We start from the raw sequence: 19821 nt of genomic DNA, 5'->3' as shown, positions 1-19821 counted from the left end.
GAGAAGGACGACGACCAGCGAAACACGAGAGGGATGGATGCTTGCAATTATACCGTCCCGTCTAAGAGCTTGGCGGATCCAGGCCAAGTCGGGGTCCGGTAGATAACACACGGGGGCTGCCGTGGTGGGTCCTGGATGATGATGGTGATACCGGTCAGGGGGAGGGGGAAAGGGTTGTCGAAAGCTGGAAGCAGCGGCGCAAGCCTCGAGGTCCGGACTTGGTATCCAAGCCGTACAGCCCGAGGTTCACTATGAAGTGGAGGTGACTGTCTCCGTGCTCAGACCAAACTCGACGGCACAAAGCACCGCAGGAAAAGCGTCTGGACCCCTTCTATGTTACTAACAAACAGGCAACACGACGACTGATGACGCTTTACCTACCCCAAGTCTGTGCGCTTCAGGGATGCTCAAGGGTTGCCAGCTGGGTTTGTGGAATAACTAATGTGTCAGACGAACTGAGCCGTCGAACACGAGGGGGAGAGGAGACAAAGGGAACCAGCAGTGCCTATCGGGGGCCGGGACTGCTAAGTTCAGGCTCTGCCGCCTATTGGTTTATGGATCGGTGGACAGACAGAAGTACGCCCGTCTCAAACCAGTTTCTCAGGTGATGGATAGGTGTGGCCTGAAGGCGGGAACCTGCAGTCAGTCTTCTTTGTCTGGTTGCGAGGGTATGAGACACCAAGGGAAAGGGGGGAGGCGGTGGCTGGAGGTAAACCAGGCGAGGGACTGACCGCTTAAGAATAGCAAGTTGGGAACAGTCGTTACTCTCTTTACTTCTGCGTCGTTTACTTCTGCGTCGTCTGCGGCAGAGTATGGGACCTCGTGGCGTGTGACGGGGTGGGTTGATGCGTGGACGTGAGGTTTCTGTTGTGGAGGGCGCCCCCTACCTTTGAATGAGCCAAAGCACCAGGCCTGTGTTGCGGCCGTTTCGGTTCAGTGGCCAGGATCCTTGGGCGCAAGGATCACGGTGGCTGACAGGGTCGCCTCTTGGTTAGTAAAGAGAGAAGGCGGCCAACAGGACAGATGGCGCTACGGAGTAGAGGGGATGGCTGCCCGGGAGAAGAATGGACCGCGCCTGGAGAACTGCAAGGGACCTTTTCCACACGTGGAGATGGCGGAAGTACGGGATATCAGGGACGGGAAGCTATGTACGTCCTCTCTTTCGAGCCTTATGTCTCCCGGGTTGGGGGGGCGGTTTCGGAAGAGCGCCGATTAGAGCGGAGAATGTTCAGGAGACAACCTGGACCCGTTCGGGCAGCTGGCTTTTTGGAAGAACCGACCCTTCGCTGCTGGCGCGTAAGAGGGTGGTAGGGTGGTAGATATGGAGTAACTGGTAACTGGTCGGTTACGTCAACCCCGGGGTACGTTTTAGTTGGATCTCCCGCTTCTGTCCTCGTGAATATCGAAGTGGCTTCTGTGAATACCCAGCTCTGGGAGTGTTGGCTCACCGGTCGTCCGTGCTGGCCACGGAGAGCGCGACGCCGGCCCCAGGACCAGGTCTGGAGGAAAAAAAAAAGCGGGGTGGACGGGCCAAGGTAGGCCGTAAAGTGTACTCTGTCCGGGCCGGGGTGATCTTGGCTGAGAGCCCTCAGACAACGGTTGACCGGTGCGGACTGGCGGAATATGTGCACCGAGACACGGACGGAAGCCTGAGAGGAGCGGTGGGGTGTGAAGCTCTCGCGTATCAGGGGTGAGGAGCCTTGCCGTTTCGAGAAGAGGCCGGAGGGAGGCGAAGAGGCGGAGGGCGAGAGACGGGAGGGCGCGCGAGAAAAATATAGAAAGCGCACATGGGGCGGTTGAATCTGGCCTCTCCCTTCCGTGTCGAGGCCGGCATGAAGTCGCACAGCTGTTCTGGTGCTATCGGGGTTTGCTGCCCATTTGCTCGTGATTGAGCACGGCATGGCTACACAGCACACGCCGCAGCCGATAACTAAATGCTGTCTTGTTAGGTAGGTCTGTATGTACCCCACGGATACACGGATTACATGGATGCATGCAACCACCCAAGGTATCCTTGTGTAGGTAGGTAAGGTACCTACTATAGTACAGTACAGTACATGAGATGGTTATGTAAACCCCTATGATGAACAAGGTCGCCGACATGTACCGAGTTGTCTGTCTCGGCAGTGCTGCGAGCGGCACGCTAATAGGGGCGGCAAACGGCATCGAATCGTTGTAACCCCTTTGTGTGCGTAGGATTGCAGAGTTCCAGCCTTTGGGAATCCCGGCCCAGCGTTTCTGTCAGGCGCGTTTCCCGTAACGGAGCCGAAACTAGAGACTCGTTGCTACCACACCCCTTCTTGGGGTCATCCGCTCTGTGACATGACGATGGTGTCTTCGAAAATTCGGTCTCGTTCTCGCGCCGTGCCTGACCAGGGTGCCGAGGAACCGAACTCTTGCTCAATTGAGCGATGTACCGTGGATCGCCCACATTGTTCGGCCTTTGGAGCAGGAACGGAATTAACGTTAACCTGGTTCGATTAGCGCCAACATCTTGTCTTCTGGAAGATATTTTTCCCGCCACATCCTGCTGAGTAATTGAAGAGGGGGGAAGGATGAAGCTGAACAAAATAAGAAAGATGTACCCGTTTCTGGTCAGGAAGGCATGATGTGCAGGTGCAGAGCGTACGGTATGTACTCCGTACAATGAACGGCAACGAACTGGGGAGCGATTGTCTACTAACATTTTGGGTACATAGGGTCGGTAATTAGTGTAAAACCCCGGATGGCCGTTTTGACAGGTACTTACTGTGTACTAAAATTATTCCAAATTACTCCGTAGTTTGTTGGGAGATTGAAACCAACCCCATGGATCGCTCTGTGGATCTCGAAATGCAGTGGGTCCATAGAGGTAGTTAGTGCACGGACATTAGCCCAGCTGAGCGCTTACCAAAAAAACAAGCTTTCTGGGGGGTATGTCGTAGATGTTATAAGCTCTTTCCGTTAATGGATGCCATCTCTGGTGCGCAAAATACTTCAAGGGAGGCGGTCGTTACCTATTGACCTTCATTTTCCTTTTTACTCTCAAAATCTCGAGTCAGAGAACTTGGTACTCCATCCGCGTGCCGACAGCTCACGGCAAACAGCCACATGGAAAACAACATTTTCGCATGATGTGAAGGGTAAGAGCAATCGCAGGACAGGTGCAGCCAGCCAACAAGACCAGCCGTACGACAAAAAAAAAACCCTGTCGATATACTCCATACTATACCCTACGATGCATGCACATCATAGAGCTCAAAGTGCCGGGACGCGGCATGCATTGGGGATCTCCATCATTTTCTGGGCGGAAACAGAAACCAACTAGGGTACTCGGTAATCCTCCACCAATAAACCCCGGGTGCCACCCACCTCTTTCCGTGCTCCCACATTGCATGGCAGCCCAAAAATGCAATGCCGTACATACATCCAGGGTGACAACCGTGCATAGTCATCCAATGTGCTTCATGTTTGTGCTGTCCGTTGGTCGTCGTCGCCGCCGCTGTCGCCCAACGCTGCAGTTGATTTGCATGATTCGGACGAGTCAGCCTCTGCGCAGGAAGGGAGCGGTGAAAGTTGCCAGAGAAATTTATGGATATACATCTTTCAAGCAGCAGCGAGAGTACCTCGGGTTCCTTACTTGTGAGGGGCAGCCGAAGATCGAGAAGGGCGGATGCACATGCCCAGGTGGTCGTGATGTACGATACATCTGTAATGGAAGCCATGCTGCTGTATACCACCGCCACATGACATCTAGACTGCGTTCGGTATAGGGCTGGCCTACATAGTAGCCTACAAGTATGTATGTACATACATTATGTACTGTACAGGAGTGCTGGATTCTCATCAAGCACTCGTGTACGTAGGGTAGTTTTGTCTCATTCTTGTATTATCCTTCGCAACGAGTCAGATAGTTACCTGTGTGCTGTATTCCGTACAGTACAGTATCTCGTGCACAGACCGGGCCCCCACTGATGCGCAGCGGCATTGATCGACGACCCTGCATAAAGCTGGGCGGGAACCCGAGATCCATCCGTCTCAACGGATCATACTATTCGCTCAACGCTAGTCAGGCTGCGAGCTGCTCTTGTACAGAGAACGAAGTAGTGCAGTTACTATGCACACTTGCACGTCTACTCGCAGATTCGGTTCATATATGTACATGCATACACTACATCAGATACATTCATACATGTATACACTTACTGCTTACCTACTTAAATAACTAACAGGTTAGCGTAAATACGAACTGCACTAAGTGTATGCCCACTGAAGCACACTATCACCATCGCTGCAGAAGCGCTTGAAAGCCCGGGTCGTCTCCGATTGAATGTGACAAAGGCAGCTTGCACGCAAAACGACGGATCTGGAAGTGGCCAATGCAGCCACTCAGTTCCATAATCCTCCGTTATTAACCAACGACAGGAGTGCTAGTAGGTAAATGCTGTTGGGCCTCGACGGGGTCTCGATGTCGGGAATTACCCGGGAATTCCCGACGGGCCGAAGGAAACTGTACCCGGCCGAGAGTGAGAGCGAGGACCGAGAGCTGGGGCTGCCCCGGACTCTCTCTCTGCCCAAACTCGACACCTTTTGGGTAGATGAGAATAACTCGAAAGGCTCAATATCAACCTCGATGGATTATATCGGGTCCGCCTTTAGATATCGGACCGCTGATACCAATCCGGACATAACGACTTGTACTGTACAGTACTTGTATTTACGCACCTGACGCCGGTGGCCAAAAACGGCAGTGTTTGCGCCAAGACCTGTGACCAATTCATTCCGCGGCGTAGGCAGCAAACGGTCGCAGTCTCGGCCAAGCACATCCACACCCCTCGTTTCCTTGGTAAAAGCCCTGATATTGGTAAGGCCGGAAACGACCTGAGACTCACCCGATAGTAGTGTAATCCGTAGTGTGCTTGATGTGCTGCTTCCCAATGATCATCGCCATGCAGCATTGCGTTGTACGCGTATATCACAAGCAAACCGGGAGCCAATGTCTGTCTCAGTACACACACTCTTTGAAGGTCGAATACACGTATACCTCTGATATATACATAAGGTTCATGGGTAGGTACATACATAATTCGTACTGTACACCGTCCCCGCCTCTGTGTATAACTAATTCAACATTCAACGAGCCCTTTGCAGGAGAGATGGCGGCTACACGTCCAGCATGAAAAAAATATCTACCTATAACCTATAATACAATCTAAGCACTATTCGTAGCTACCTTGGTCTAGTGGTCTTTCTTGATACTTCGCAGAGTACTAATTTGACAGGTAGTGTAGAGATACGTAGTACGGCCTGGTATCTCAAAATATGCGACTAGGGACTTGGAACTTCGAGACTCATGCGGCCGCGGGGACTTCGGGGATTACACTATCTTACCTAAGGAAGGTACACAAGGGATGTACTGTACATACATTACATAAGGTAGGTAAGGTACCTAAGGCATGTAAGGTACTATGTCTAGGGCGGCAGTTACGAGGCACGGCAGGCGCGCACATCCGCGCTACTTCAGTCTCACGCTAAGCTCTCGCTTCTCAGCATTACGCGGTTTCGATACGATATTAGGCTTTCGGGACGGCCCTTGCAAGCCGCTACGGTCACGCGCGCTAGCGTATAGCGTACTTAGTGTAGGGCCAGGAACGATGCGATGTAAGGTCTGGCTCTTGCGATTGAACGAACGCCCAGGCTTTTTGGGCCAAGTCAAGCAAGCACTAGCGCGCGCACACATATACCACCTGTACAACAAGAATTGGTACCTCCTTCCTTCGGGAAGACGTTCACCCGTTGCGATTCGTACCCCAGATTGGCCTGCGAGGGTTTCTCCCTTAATTTACACCCTACCCATCGAACCATCCATACATCCGGCACACAAATCAGCAATCGAAGGCGCGCTCATGCGTGTTTCGATCGAGAACGAGGGAAGGAATATGACAACCACACCCCCGGGAACAACAACCGGCATCTGCTGGCCGCACACCGCCTTCGATCGGATTGCAAGACTCCGCCACCTCATCCTCCAAGACTGCAGTTCTCGACGGGGCCATTACCAACGTCTTCCTCGTTTACATGATCGGGCCTTTTTGACTTGATCTACTGAAATTATAGTTAATGCACTAAGCCTCTTCCAGATGCTCTTGCATGCCGGGGGCATGCATCGCCAATCCGCCGAAACGGAGTCAACGCCGACGGCTAACAGGCATGGTCCTTGATTCCGCAGCGGACGCAGGTGCCCTATCCGCGCGCGAACACGTTCGGATCGACAGCTAGAACCCTCTCCGGCCTCGCTAGCCGATCGCCATCAGCCATGAGCGTGCCATCCAGTCGGGGTGCGAGTTACAGGGTCTGGGCTCGCTCACATGACATTCCCGCCTGCGGGAGAGTGGACCCTACAGGCAGCTGTGCCGCCGCCTCGCCGTTCTTAGCGTGTTCTGTTGGGACTTTCCCTCCTTTCATATCTTTCCCGTTTCCCACCACAGTGCTGAGAGCTTGATGATCTTCTTCTCGGATTCACTCCGCATGGATTGCTCAAATTTGTCACCGCTTGGATCCTGATCAGCAGCCATTGCGATCACCACGTGTTGTTCCATAGGCATGTGTGTAATCACAACGGCGGCAGTGGCTGGGTTTCGTGTGACTTGGCCAACAGACCGCAGGATCTCAGTCTCAGACTACCAAAGTCATTCTGTGTCACCCCCCTCAAGCTATTATCTTTGCGACAATCGGACCCTGATATGATCGACTGCATGCCTCCCCATATTTCCGGAAACTAGACCAAGCCCGCTGTCTTGTGTTCCTCCCCACAGGCCCGGTCAGCAACAGCGCAACGACTTGTATTCCGGGTTTTGATACGCTTGGACAAGCGGCCAGAGTCACGCATTTCAGCAGCAGAGCCGCGGCTGTTCACGACTTGCAGTTCAGACAAGCTGTGGCCGAGCCGCGCGGGTTCGAGACCTATGCGAAGGGATCGGTAACCCAGAGGGATTGGCTAGTCAGTTGTTTAACTTACCCTCGAGCAGTCGCCCGCACCGTACCCAGGCCAGAATGACAGACAAGAGAAGCACATCGCCCAGAACTACGGAGGTCTGCGAGAAGTCAATTTATCCCCGGCCGTGCCCCTCGGACTCCTGTTCAACCCGAGATCGATTGGATCCCCGGTCAAATCAAAGTAGGCCATACTGCGTTTTTTTTTTTTTTTTTCGCAAGGTCATCCTGCAGTGCTCTTTGTGTGTGTACACGAGAACTGCACAGATATGAGGATGGCCCCGAAACATGTTCCATTTCCTTCTTCAACCCCTTGTCTGTGCCGCACGTTCGATGGGCTGTCTCAACAGAGAGAACGCCCTAGAACAGCGAGGAGAAGGGTAAATCCCATTCTTATGCCCGTTGCCAAAATGGAAATCACCAACAAGCTACACTACTTCCCGAACAAGGCGACCAACCGTATACCAGTACATACATCAATCACACTCACAGTCTAAGCCACTCTCCTCTGCTACCACGAACGGCATCACCGGCAGTCACTCAGCCCAACCACCCGGTAACCTGTATGAGCCTCGGGTCGCTTACCGGCCTTGCGAGGCCCAGATCCATGTGCATCAGCGTTCGAGGACCCATCGTGCCTCCCTTCCATTCTTAAACCAACGCCCAGCAAAGATATGTGGGTTCGGGAGCGCCAGTATGCCAGCAAGAGGACTAACCAACGTCAACGATACGGCTGGTCACAACTCCGGAGTTAGTTCGGTATCTTTCATAGATAAATGAACTCCGTCGTGTAGGCAGGCATAACAGCCAAGACTACATCATCACTCCCTCTTCTTCCCCCTTTTTTTTGTCCGCCACGTTCACACCCATACACTACCCACACCCACACCCCGGCCCGTATGAAGATCCCAACTCGCTTATCATGTCAACGACCCCCCTCCCCACACAGAGCCAGCCCAACAAGGCCCCCTAAGTACGGATTACACTAGCGGCTGTGTGCCCCGGGTGTGCCCGCGTTCCGTACTGTGCACTACATATATCCATTTATACGGTGTACATACACATACAAATACAAATACATATATACGTACATAAACCAGCTCATTTGCGCTTCGCTCCACGAGGCCAGATGAGTGAATCAGCGGCGCCCAACCATCTGTCTGTGTGTCCTTGGGGTGCAGAAAGAAAAGGGTTTGGCGCGTGGCTTTTTAATCATGTAGTTATGTACATACAGACATAGGCACGGGGAGATGCGGATGGTGGGGATGACTTACCTAGCTGACTGCCCTTAATCTTGACCGGTTCGCTCAACCATATCATGGGGACTGGCTGAGGGGAAGGAAGGGAGAAAAGGGGGGGGGGCTGGGGAGGGGGGCGGGGGAAAGAGTCGATGAGGAAAACCTCTACACTGCCCTCGACTTTTGGTCGCACTGCGGCAAGCCCTTCTCTGGTCACGAGGTCATTCAGAGAGTAAGTAAGAAAGGAAGAAAGAATAGAGATCGTGGATGTGCTTCTTGTCGGTATCTTGGTGGTGTTGTTGTTGATGATGGTGATGATGACGACGGCGGCGACGATGACGACGGCGGCGACGATGACGACGGCGGCGACGATGACGACGACGACGACGATGACGATCCATTGGAATTGCGGCTTCTGGCTTCCTTCGCACTTTGTGTGTATCTATTTTCTTTGATCTTCGTCCCTCGTGCCTTGTGTATCGTCACCGCAACTGCTCGAGAAGTTTCCCTTTTGAGGTTTTTCTTCAAAAACAGGGGACTTAGTTGGTGACACGCCTCCTGCCTTGCATAACCCCACGAAAGGCGCCAGGCGAACGGACTATCCAAGAGGCAGGAGAGGAGGAGCGGTGAAGGAGCCGGTCTGATGCGGAAGTTCACAGAAGGGGGGAAAGGAGATTTCCCAACTTGACACCGACACCACCTCGTTCTATGTTGCTCATACTAGGAAGAAGGTAGGTGACACCAAGGTAGGTAGGACAGGTCCTCAAGGTTTGATATGGACTCCATTCGCTTCTTGTTTATATCATTTTGGCTTTGTTCTGTCACTTACCAACCACATGTCTATGTACATACCTGCATACTCCCGTCTCATCTGTTCTGCCGCAGCTATTCTACGCCCACGCTGCTGATATTCATCCAATTCACGTTCTTTTTCTGGATCTCGAATCCAAACCTCCTTTCCACGGCACCCCCTTTCCCCACCAAGCACACGCAAGTACCTTTTCTGCAACGCAAAATAGGACAGGCTCACTCTTCCAACAATCCGGCCTCCTTAACCAACCCCCAGAACACACCTTTCTTCTTGATCAACTCGGCCGGCGTATCAAACTCAACCACCTCGCCCTTATCCAGCACCACGACGCGATCACTGTCCATAATGGTATTTATGCGGTGTGCAACCGTGATGATGGTACGGTTGGCAAACAGCGGGCTGCGCAGCGTGGTCTGGAGCATGGCATCCGTCTGTACGTCAACGGCGGCCGTGGCCTCGTCGAGGACAAGGATATTGGATGGGGTCAGCATGGCGCGGGCGAGGGAAACTAGCTGGCGCTGGCCTTGGGAAAGGTTGGAGCCTGTAAATTTCGGAGAGAAGCCAAGTTAGTGAGCCGTAAGGTAACGGGCGGATCATAAATTATCGTATTTTTCGGGTGTGAATGGAGAGGAAAAGTGGGTATAAAGTAGCCCCCAGAATCCTGCACTTCAGCGTCGCAACAACCACTTTGTGTTGCATCCAAGATTCTGCAAGGGACCTGAGATGTGTAGCCTTGCGAAGAGCCATCAAAATCGAACGGTGCGGTAGTGCACATGGCGAGGCAAGAGCTGAGACGGGAAACGGTGCCTCGGCTCGCGAAGGTAGTTGACCTTCAAGCCCCTTGCACTGGCCAGGCGAGAAGCCGAACCTTGCCGTCGAGCCCAATTGCTCCGTGCTCTGACTCCGAGAGAGGGCACAGCTCGGTGGAAATTGGCATCAGGTGCCCGCACAGCCGCGGTCAAGGCAAGTTGCAACCACCCGTGTCGCACCGCGATGCTGCCGGCAAAGAAAAAAAAAGAAAAGAAAAAAGTTCACCATGACACACGACTTGGCGGCACATAGTACGACAGGCATATGCAAAAGCCGACACAAAGCGCGAAGCCAGAAACGAGACGGAAGGACCACGTGGAAAAGTGCACCGCTTACCTCCTTCATGGATCTTGGCCTCGAGCCCGCCCTCCATGGAGGCGACGTGGTCTTTTAGCCGGGCATGTTCTGTGCGACAGTAGAGTTAGCTTCGTGTATCCGACGAAGCGGCAGAACCATGTGAACGGCGACGTGGACAGGGTGGCTGTGGTTCGCAGGTGTAACGGGTCCAACAACAATAAAAAAAAAAAAAAGAACGTACCAAGAACGCTCCAAAGCTCAGTGTCATCGTGGACGTGTCCGGGGTCGAGGTTGTCCCGGATCGTTCCCTCGAAGAGAGCGGCATCCTGTGGGATGATGGCCAAGCGTCTCCGGAGATCCAACAAACCAATGGTCGATGTGTTGAGACCGTCGAGGCTGATGTTGCCCGTATCGGGCTCAATAATTCTGAAGAGCGCCAGGGTCAACGAGGACTTGCCAGCACCTGTGCGTCCCACCACACCAATCTTCTCGTGCGACTTGATATCCAGGTTGATATTCTTGAGCACGAGATCGAGACCTTCACGGTACCGGGCGCTGTAGTTGATGAACTCAACCTCGCCACGCGACGGCCAGCTGACGGGCGGCCGGCTACGGTGGATGATCTCGGGTGCCTCACTGGGCAGCCGCGCGTACTCGAGCACGCGCTCCACAGACACGATGTTGGTCTCCACCTCGACCGTCTGACGGACGATCCAGTTGAGAGACGTGGTAATCTGAAAGCCGTATGACATGGCCAAACCGACCCATCCGGGGCTGAGCTTGCGGCCAGTGGCCACTGCGATCACAGAGAAGCCAGCAGCGGCCAGGATCACCACGGCACCGATGAACTCGAGTCTCACAGCCAACCATCTGTTGGCGCTAATGGAGGGGAAGTAGGCCCGAAGGTTGGCATCGACTCGCCACTCGTTCTCGAGCATGAACCGCTCCTGCTGGCGGTACGCCCGGATGGTGGAGATTCCGCCAAGAGACTCTTGGAAATGAGCATAGATTGGGCTGCGGCTGACGCTGTCCAATCTCTTGAGCTCTCGGGACGTCCGCAGATAGTACCGCTGGATCCAGATGTACATGGCGCCGAGCGGGATGATCAAGGCGAGGAAGGGGGGTGTTGACATCGAGATGACGGCAAGGATGAACATAGACCTGGACAAATTGGTGAACAGCATGTTGAAGGTCCGCGCAAGTACCTCGTCGACCCGGTATATGTCGCTGCGGAAGGGTCAGCATGCCGCGGAACTTTGAGACTGTCTGCAGAGTGCTGAAATGGAAATGCAGTGGGCCGCTACGTGACTCCATGGCGCCGCGGCGTACGCTGACAACATCCGTTCCCACAACGTCTGATACCACTTGGACTAACCACCCTCGCACAACAGATGGCCCATCCTCCGTTTTAGATAGAATAACAAGGGGTGGAGGATGGGCATCTGTGGAAGGAGGAAAGAAGGAGAGGAGGAGGGGGAAGAAGGGGGGGGGTGGGAAGAGAGGTTGCAATAGATCACAGTACGCACCTCGAAAACCGGTTCAGAATGCGACCAGCCGGTGTTACATCGAAGAATGACATGGGTGATCTGAAGATTGCCGTCGCCATCTTCTCGTGTAACTTGCGAGATGCCTAGGCCAACTACATGTCAGCCCCAGAACCCAATTCGGCTGTTGCTCCGAAGAAATAGCTCCGAACAATAGCTCCGACATACCTCAATGGAGCAGAAGATCCAGAGGATGAGGGTCTGCACCACCGTCAAGGCGGCAGCACCGATGCCGAACACGAAGTAGATGCCGAGATACTTCCCGACCTCGGGGTTACTGCCAGCTCTGGTATTTCTGTCGGCCCAGTTTTTGAGCCAAAAGCTCCCGGCTACGAACTTGGTCAGCAAAAAGCATGCCACAAGTCAACAGGACCGACGCTCCTGTGTTTATTCCGGAGGGCGGTGACGTCTGCCCCACGTCGAAGGCAAATGAGAGAAAACTTACCGATCTGAGCCGTCTGGGCGGCAATGAGGGTAACCAGGTAGACAGCAACGGCGACGAGATTGTTCGCTTTGGCATATTCGGCATAGACTGGCAGCAGGTAAGGTTAGCATATCAAGACCCGAAATCCAATGTGGGTACGGTCACCCACCTGACCACTTCACTTTTCCCTGCTCGGAGTGCTCTTTGGCCTGTCTGGTCTTGCTAGGATTCTCCTCGTCGTGCAGCTTGCCGCGGGGACCCCTGAAGCTAGCAGTACTCGGCCGGCGCAAAGTACCCAAGCTTCCAGTCCGGGGCTTTTGTCCCTGGTATGATGAGCTACCAGGGCCCGGCTTGATGGTCTGCAGTGCTCCCAAGCCCTCTTGAGCTTCCTCCAGTTCCTCCTTCTCTTGACTATTGCTTGCTGCTTCAATGACGGTGGACGTTTCACTGCCGCTGCCGTCCGGAGATCCAACTCCGGAACTTGGGCCCGAGTCGCTTTGGCGAGAGGTCTTGATCAGATCGAAGACGGCGCCCTTCATAGCCAAGAGCTGTCGATAGGTGCCCCTCTCAGCAATTTCACCATCCGTGAGCATGCAGATGTAGTCCGACTCAACAAGCACGGGAATCGAGTTTGTGGCCAGAATTCTCGTCTTGGAGCTGAGCAGACCTTTCGGTCCGAGGACGTTGTCGATGATGTGGCGCCCAACGTGGGAGTCGACAGCAGAAAGGCAGTCATCCAAGAGGTAGATGTCAGCTCTCGCATAGACCGCTCTCGCTAGAGCAACGCGAGCCTTCTGGCCACCACTCAGGGAGATTCCGCGCTCTCCGACGACCGTCTCGTCGCCGTCGGGAAGCTGGGCAAAGTCATCCAGGAGAGCGCAGGCCTTGACCGTCTTTTCGTAGAAATTGGAGTCGTACCGGTAACCAAAGACGATGTTCTCTCGGACCGTGGCGTTCATGATCCAAGGGGACTGGCTGACGTATGCCACCGTCCCGTGAACTTGAACCTCGCCCCTGATCTTCCACAGGTCGCCGAGGATACTCTGCAACAGCGAGCTCTTGCCTGCGCCGACGCGGCCGACAATGCAGGACAGTTCACCCTTGTGGGCGCTGAAGTTGATGTCCTTCAAAACGGCCTTGTCTTCGTGGCGGTTCCAGGAGAAAGAAGCGTCACGAATCAGGACAGATTCTTCTCCTATCGCCTCAACAGGCGGCTTCACAATAATGGCCTCTGGTTGAATCTCCTCGGCGGTGAGGTACGAAGTGAGACGGCCGACGGCAACACTGGCCTCGATGACGGATGTGATGACCATGGGAAGAACAGCCAGGGGAAAGGTGAGGAGGTTGAACAAAGCTAGAGCCAGTGTTAGTCGGGAGCGCACCGGCACTGATTACAAGCGGAAGTCTCTCACCTAAAGCAGGGAAGACAATGTCGGTCGTCAGCGGGCGGTCGTTGGTAAGCACAAAGACACCAAAGGTAGAGCAAGAAACGAGGAAGGGAGTGCTGGACCAGGTAAAGTTGGCGAAGGCCTGACCGGCACCGATCCTGCGCAGGTTCTTCAGCTCCTGGTCGTTCCTGATGTAGTTGAGCTTGTTCATGAAAGCTGCGCCCCAAGCGTACAGCTTGATGCTCTTCATGTTGTTGATGATCTCGGCGACCAGACGGCTTCTGGCATCCTTGTTCTTCATCTGGGCCTTCTGCAGATTCTTCATGAAGCGCGCGATCATGCCGTTGATGGGAATCATGATGATCATGACGCCAATGCCCGCCAGCATGGACCATCCGACTAGGTGGTAAAGCGAAACCATGCAGATGATGATCTGGAACGGAGCTGACCACATCTGCTGGGCAAACTGCGTGAGGTCCTGAAGCCGCTGGGCGTCAACCGCCATGTAATTGACAATATCTCCGGTGGTCTTGGACGAGCGGCCCTCGTTCGAAAGCTTCAGAGCCTTCTTGTAAATGGAGGAAGTCAGGCCGCTCTTGATCCTCATGCCGGTGACGAAAGCCAGCTGGAAGTACTGGTGAATCATGGTCGTCTGGAGAACGGCGACGGCAAACATGGCCAGCGCAATGGAAGCGCCCTTGATCACGGGCTGCGGCTGATCCCCGCTGCTGTACGAATCAATAAAGGCAATCAGGAACCTCAGGAGCTGCGGCTGAGTAAACTGAGAGACATCGTTGAAGACCTTGAACACGGCCGCAAGCATATAGGGCCCACCGTAAGCGCCAAAGAGGGCTCGCCATAGCGAAGGGTTCTTCCGACGCTCCAGCTCGCGCTGCCAATGCTTTTCGAAGGCGTCGCCGGTCGACTTTGTCGTGTCGCTCTTGGCCAGCCCCCAGAGGTCTTCCTCGGTCAGGAACGTAGAGTAGCCGTACTTCATCAATGGCGTCATCCACGAGAAGGTGAGGCGGGAGAAGACGGTGGCGTACTCCACCGGGCACTCCTCCTCGTCGACCAACGCCTCGTAAGCGCTGGTCTTCTTGGGCCGCAGCCACTCCAGGAGAAACTCGGCCACGGAAAGGCCGTAGCCGACACAGTATGTGACGAAGTACGGGAGGCTCTTGGCGTAGACCTGCTGCGAGATCAACGAGCGGAGCTTGACCGCTAGCGCGATCAAGAGAAACAACCAGTAGAACAGGACGACGCCGTTGGCGTTTCGAAGCCGCGAGTGCTCGAGCCATTGGATGGCGAAGATGACGAGGAGCGAGAGGACCGTCCCGGCGGTGGTGTAGACCCGGAAGTCGCCGTACCAGATGTCGCGGTAGCGGGCGATCTGGAAGCCGAGCTGCACGAGAACGTCGGCGATGATGAGCGCTAGGAGCGTCTGCGTTCCCACCAGCGTCAGAATGGAACACGAGAGCACATCTGCGGGGAGGGCAAGAGACAACAACACACCTGCTTGGTCCAGAAATGCCAGTCCTTGGACACGGGAGCCGGCTGCTTCCTCTTCACCAACCACCAGGCGGCGAGTGCTCCGACGAAGATGCCGAACGCCGCCACCGCCGCCACCCACACGTCGATGAAACACGGCGTAAAATCGTATCGAAACGGGCTCAGCGGGCCCCATCCCTCCGCGTTCCCGCAAAAAGGTTGCTTGAAAACGCGCTCGGCAGTGAGATAGCCGCTCCCGAGTTCGGCCACGACCGGGCGGTAGCCCGTGAATGATCCCGTCTCGAACATGGGCTTTTGCGCCTGCGGCAGGCCGCCGCTGTAGTCGGCCGACCCCATTGGCACGGATATCACGAGCTCGGATTGGTATGCAGAATGGACATGTCAGGGAGGAGTTCGTTGGTTAAGTCCGCCAGCTTTTTTCCGGGCGTTTGAACGCCGTTACGAAGCCTTCGGCGGTGGGTCTCGCTTCGGACGGATGTTGGGGCGAGAAGGCGGCTACACGGTGACGTCCACCGACAAAACCGAACGATCGGCGGGAATCGTCGGGTAACGTTATCGGGCAAGTCGTCTTACAGGCTGGAGGGCTTACTTAGTAATTGGCAATGAACCTAGCACATTGGATCGAATTGCCGCCAGCGGAACCTGCGTCGGTTGCAGTTGACGAGGTCTTGGTCGGCTGAGGAAACAATAACGGGTACTAATTAATTAGTAGTGCAGAAAGGAAAAGAAAGGTGCCTTCTAAATTGTCAGCAATCCGGGGTCCGCTTGGCTGCATGCGGATGCAGCTTGAGCGGGGCCAGGTCCCAAACCAAACTGCAAAGTCCCAGCACCTGTGGTCCGTAACCCCACCCGAGCTCGGAGCTCAACGTAAAAGCCGATTTGTCTGCTCTGTGTTCCGGCGCCCGTACAGTACACTACTCTAGTTCGATACTCCGCAGAGCAGACATTGCCCTGCCAAGAAACCCAGAACGCTCTGAAAATTCTCACGCTAACAAGCGGCTGCCTTGCGGCTCTCTCAGACGAGATTCCACTGTTTACCTGTAAAATTCACCACCGCCGTTCTGCAAGCCTTAAAGCTGAGAGTTTCTAGTTCACAGGCGCCGGGTAAACGCCGTACTGTATGCAGGTATGTACGTACTGTACCTTATTGATCTAGGTACCTACACACATCAGATTGGTTGTTTGATATGCTATACGAACAATAACCCATCATGGAGAGGGAGAGAGGAACGTAACAAGACGATTTTGACCTGAAGTATCGTTGGGGGAACGCCCACGTGTTTTCACTGTCGCGATACTGGCGTGCCTGTGCATAGTGCTCCATGCCTGTAATCGGCCAATGGACCCCAACGGAAGAAGCCCTTCAGTACCAAGCATACGTTCGCTTCCCCACAAATTCCCAATTTGCCCTACACTATGACGTTGCAGCCTGCCCCTCCCAAGCCCTCTCTCCTCCAGGAACGTCTCCGAAGTGCGGCTCATGCCTCCGAGACGCTCGCCATCATCACCACCGAAACCGACCACAACAACCGCACCCATCACCACGGCCGGGAGTAGCAAGACAACGGCAACAGGCACAACCCTGGTCCTCTTCCTGCTCCTCCTGCTCTGTCTCTTCCCCAGTCTCTTTCATCTTCTCTGGACGCTGCCCCTCGGTCTGCTCTTCCCCTCCCCGCCCCACCACAAACCGCCGCCGCCGCCGACGACCACACAAGCATCGACGACCGCCGCGAGGGAGACAATGTGGTTCCAGAAGCAGTTCACCCTCCCCGCCCGCTCCCGTGGCTCCTACCTCATCACCGACACGGTGCTAAAGGAGCTGCCGGAGATCAGGTCGTACAAGGTGGGGCTGCTGCACCTTTTCATCCAGCATACAAGCTGCGCGTTGAGTTTGAATGAGAATTGGGATGAGGTTCGTTCTCTCTCTCTGTCCCTCTCCCTCTTTCTTTCTTTTTTTTTCCCCTTTCTATTCTGCTATTCTGGAATCCTTTAAGCAATGTGAAAGGAGAGACGCGGATGACATGCTGACCGGGACTGCGGCGGATAGGACGTCAGAGCCGACATGAGCGACACGCTTGACAGGATAGTTCCAGAGGCAGGGCCGAATGGCGAAGCTTTGTATCGGCACGATGCCGAAGGTCCGTTCTCGCTTTTCCTTTTTTGTCTGTTTTGGATTCGGGATAACTAACCGGGCGGGTAGGGCCCGATGACCTCCCTGCACATGTCAAGTCTGCCCTGATCGGAGCAAGTGTGACAATCCCCATCAAGGACGGCAGGCTGGTGAGTTTGGAACGCCCGAGAGATGGAATGCATTAGCTGACGAAGATTAGGCCACCGGGACGTGGCAGGGCATTTGGTACCTCGAGTTCCGTACCTCGAAGCACACACGCAAGATAGTAGCCACCATCCAGGGCGAAAAGGCATGAAATCAAGTCTCAAATTTTCGGGTATACTCCCAAATTGGCCATCCAGATGACGGGCAAATGCGTCGCGCTCTGCCTCCCAGCCGCGGAAGTCTCCCCGTGCAATTCATTCCGTTCCCTTAATCCTGACCTCAACGCCGGACGCCTGCTGAAAATCAACGCCCCCGACAAGCCCCATCCATCAGTGCGTGCCGTTCTCCGTCTTCATGTCGACGTCGTCGCCCCCGGCGAGGACCTTAGTCTTGGGAACGTAACCGTCGGGACCGCCGGTACCGGGCGTCCTGGCGACCACCTCGCCCTCCTCGTTGACGAATTCGAAGTTGTAGCGGCTCAGAAGGTGGGGGATAGCGGAGAGCTGAGGGCCGTATCTCTGGGTATTTTCGTAGAGCTCAAAAAGGGGAACGGCGAGCAGCTTCATATTCTTTGGCACGCTCAGGACCTCTGTAGATGGCCGGTCAGCTCTCTCTTGCAGACCTACACGTTTGACAGGCTGGGAAACGTACTGGTCTGCGGCAGCTGGATGAAGTACAGCTTCTTGCACTCCTTGGGACGGGTGATGTGCGCCGGCACGAACGGGTACATGAACGTCTCGAAGTTCGGGCGCCACCACTGCGCAAGGCAGTCGCCGACCTGCCAGTCGCCAGCCTTGTTGCCCTCGCCGAGGCTGCCGACGGGGGCAAGCCGCTCGTCCAGGCGTGCCTTGAAACCCTCGATCTCGTCATCCTCGGGCCGCAGGTAGTCTCCCGGCAACTTAAAGAAGGCGTTTGCGATCTGTAGCATCAGGATGTGGGGATGGTTGTGCTCATGGCAGACCAGGATGCCCTCGCAGGTGCGCCGCATGCCGTGCGCCTGGTAGTGCTCCTCCAGCCGCTTCAGCCGCGCCAGCACACTCGGATCCTCCTCTGGCTGCGTCTCCTTGACGCCAAATGTATAGTTGGAGAGAGGGTACAGGCGGATGGTCTCGGGCTGATTCGCATTGAAGTCGAGAGGGATAATCGGCGGCTGCGAGCTCTGCAGCGCGGTAGGGGTGATGGTCGACATTGCGACGACACGTTGGGCAATGCGACAAAAGTACCACCTTGGTCTGTCTGCTAGCACAAAATCACGTCAGGACGAGACGTCGTTCATGGAACAAAGCCGAGTTTTGTCGGATGGTGCAGGTTGGTTGTTGACGCGGTCGAGCTCCCCAGATGTTCGAGAAGCAGCTGGCGGAAGAAGTTCAATGGGGAAAGCGGTCAATTTAGACAGCCATTTTTGTGGGTCAACTTTGTCTTGGCAAGTAACTACCTTCTTGCTCAGAGCAAGAAAGTGCGGACCGTGCCGATGCAACGGCACATGGCGGTTGAGCCGCCTCTCATTCAACATCGCTCCTTCCCGGACTAAACACTAACGGTCAGGGTGCGTTGTAGTAAGTGCCAGGTACTGAAATCTGTTAAATTAGAGTCATTATTAGCTTTATGGAGGCTCATTGTTTGCTGTTTACGATTCTCGGCCCGCTCAGTGACTGCACAGCTCGCCCAAACACAAGGTTCATTCAGACATTTTGATGGACTGCCTCGGTGATGAGCGAAAGTGCTTGCAACAGCCCAATCCCCGGAGCCGTCTTGGAAACTCGTCAAATTGTTTTGATGTGCTTCTACCTCTAAACCAATCTAATTCGACAACTCTGGACTTTCTACGCTCCGTGACTTGAGCTCTCATGTAAAAGGAGGCGATTGCTCCTATTCCTTCCTCATCTGTTCCAAATCTCCTTCGGCGACTGGCTTCGGTCTTGGGAAGCCAAATATCTGCCACTCTTCGAATTTCTTTCGTCTCTACATTTCCCAACCAACTACCTGCTAACCGTGTTTTTCCCACCAATTCTCTCGACCCACACTATTCCAGAAATTTGAATCTCTCTTCCAACAAAGTCGCCGGGCTCTTCACTCTTTTTTATTTTCTTCACTGTCCGAGCGGCGAAAGAACCGTATCCGGTTCTGCTGCGTGATGTATTTCATCTGCTGCTGATTTTCACCTTGCGATCGAACCAGCCTGACGCGAAAAATCTTCCAGTGTTTGGAACCCAAGGCGTTGTCCATCAATCTCATTTTGTTACAGGATTTGACTGACAGTGGGTCAGATCTGACTGGCCCACCAACAGGGACGACGAGCCAGGGTTGACATGTATTTAGACAGCATCCCTAAGTGGCTCCGGCACTTGGAAGAACCAACGCATCTTATCACCACTTCTGCAGACCCGTCCCACGAATCGGATGTGGCTCAACTGGAGTGGAACTACCAGGACTCTGGCTCCACTGACACCACCACCCAGGACACGACCACGCACCTGCACGCGCCCACTGGCCTACCTGCAGCCATGCAACAGGGCACCGAGCACCGTGACGAAGAGGGCATGTCGGTCGTCA

The 19821-nt window shown here is 54.6% G+C and overlaps 3 protein-coding genes across 3 annotated transcripts; 1 reads left to right on the top strand and 2 right to left on the bottom strand.

Moving 5' to 3' along the window:
- Positions 1-8982: 8982 nt before the first annotated feature.
- Positions 8983-15329, bottom strand: MYCTH_67326 (uncharacterized protein; the record flags this gene model as incomplete). Its single annotated transcript, XM_003663176.1, has 10 exons — positions 8983-9562; positions 10168-10236; positions 10370-11355; positions 11655-11758; positions 11841-12001; positions 12118-12204; positions 12266-12900; positions 13015-13450; positions 13509-14925; positions 14997-15329. The coding sequence occupies 10 exons, from the start codon at positions 15327-15329 to the stop codon at positions 9237-9239; spliced, it is 4554 nt and encodes a 1517-aa protein (XP_003663224.1). The 3' UTR covers positions 8983-9236.
- Positions 15330-16734: 1405 nt separating this feature from the next.
- Positions 16735-17419, top strand: MYCTH_50343 (uncharacterized protein; the record flags this gene model as incomplete). The annotated part of the gene is made up of 4 exons (XM_003663175.1): positions 16735-16905; positions 17041-17131; positions 17194-17273; positions 17324-17419. 4 exons carry the CDS (start codon positions 16735-16737, stop codon positions 17417-17419), a joined length of 438 nt encoding a protein of 145 aa, XP_003663223.1.
- An 88-nt stretch (positions 17420-17507) lies between these two features.
- Positions 17508-18873, bottom strand: MYCTH_2304865 (uncharacterized protein). Its single transcript, XM_003663174.1, has 2 exons — positions 17920-18873; positions 17508-17857 (listed from the first exon to the last, which is right to left on the bottom strand). Exons 1-2 carry the CDS (start codon positions 18455-18457, stop codon positions 17598-17600), a joined length of 798 nt encoding a protein of 265 aa, XP_003663222.1. The 5' UTR covers positions 18458-18873; the 3' UTR covers positions 17508-17597.
- Between the last annotated feature and the right edge of the window lie 948 nt (positions 18874-19821).

The sequence above is a fragment of the Thermothelomyces thermophilus genome, chromosome 3 (genome assembly GCF_000226095.1).
Source record: "Thermothelomyces thermophilus ATCC 42464 chromosome 3, complete sequence".
In the NCBI taxonomy this organism is placed as follows: domain Eukaryota; kingdom Fungi; phylum Ascomycota; class Sordariomycetes; order Sordariales; family Chaetomiaceae; genus Thermothelomyces; species Thermothelomyces thermophilus.
This window is presented reverse-complemented; position numbering and strand designations above follow the sequence as displayed.

Bases quoted from the DNA above. Each gene is read 5' to 3' on its own strand.
- MYCTH_2304865 (XM_003663174.1), bottom strand. From the start codon at position 18,457: ATGTCGACCATCACCCCTACCGCGCTGCAGAGCTCGCAGCCGCCGATT. The intron at 17,858-17,919 runs GTACGTTTCCCA...GGCCATCTACAG, and splicing joins CATCCAGCTGCCGCAGACCA to AGGTCCTGAGCGTGCCAAAG.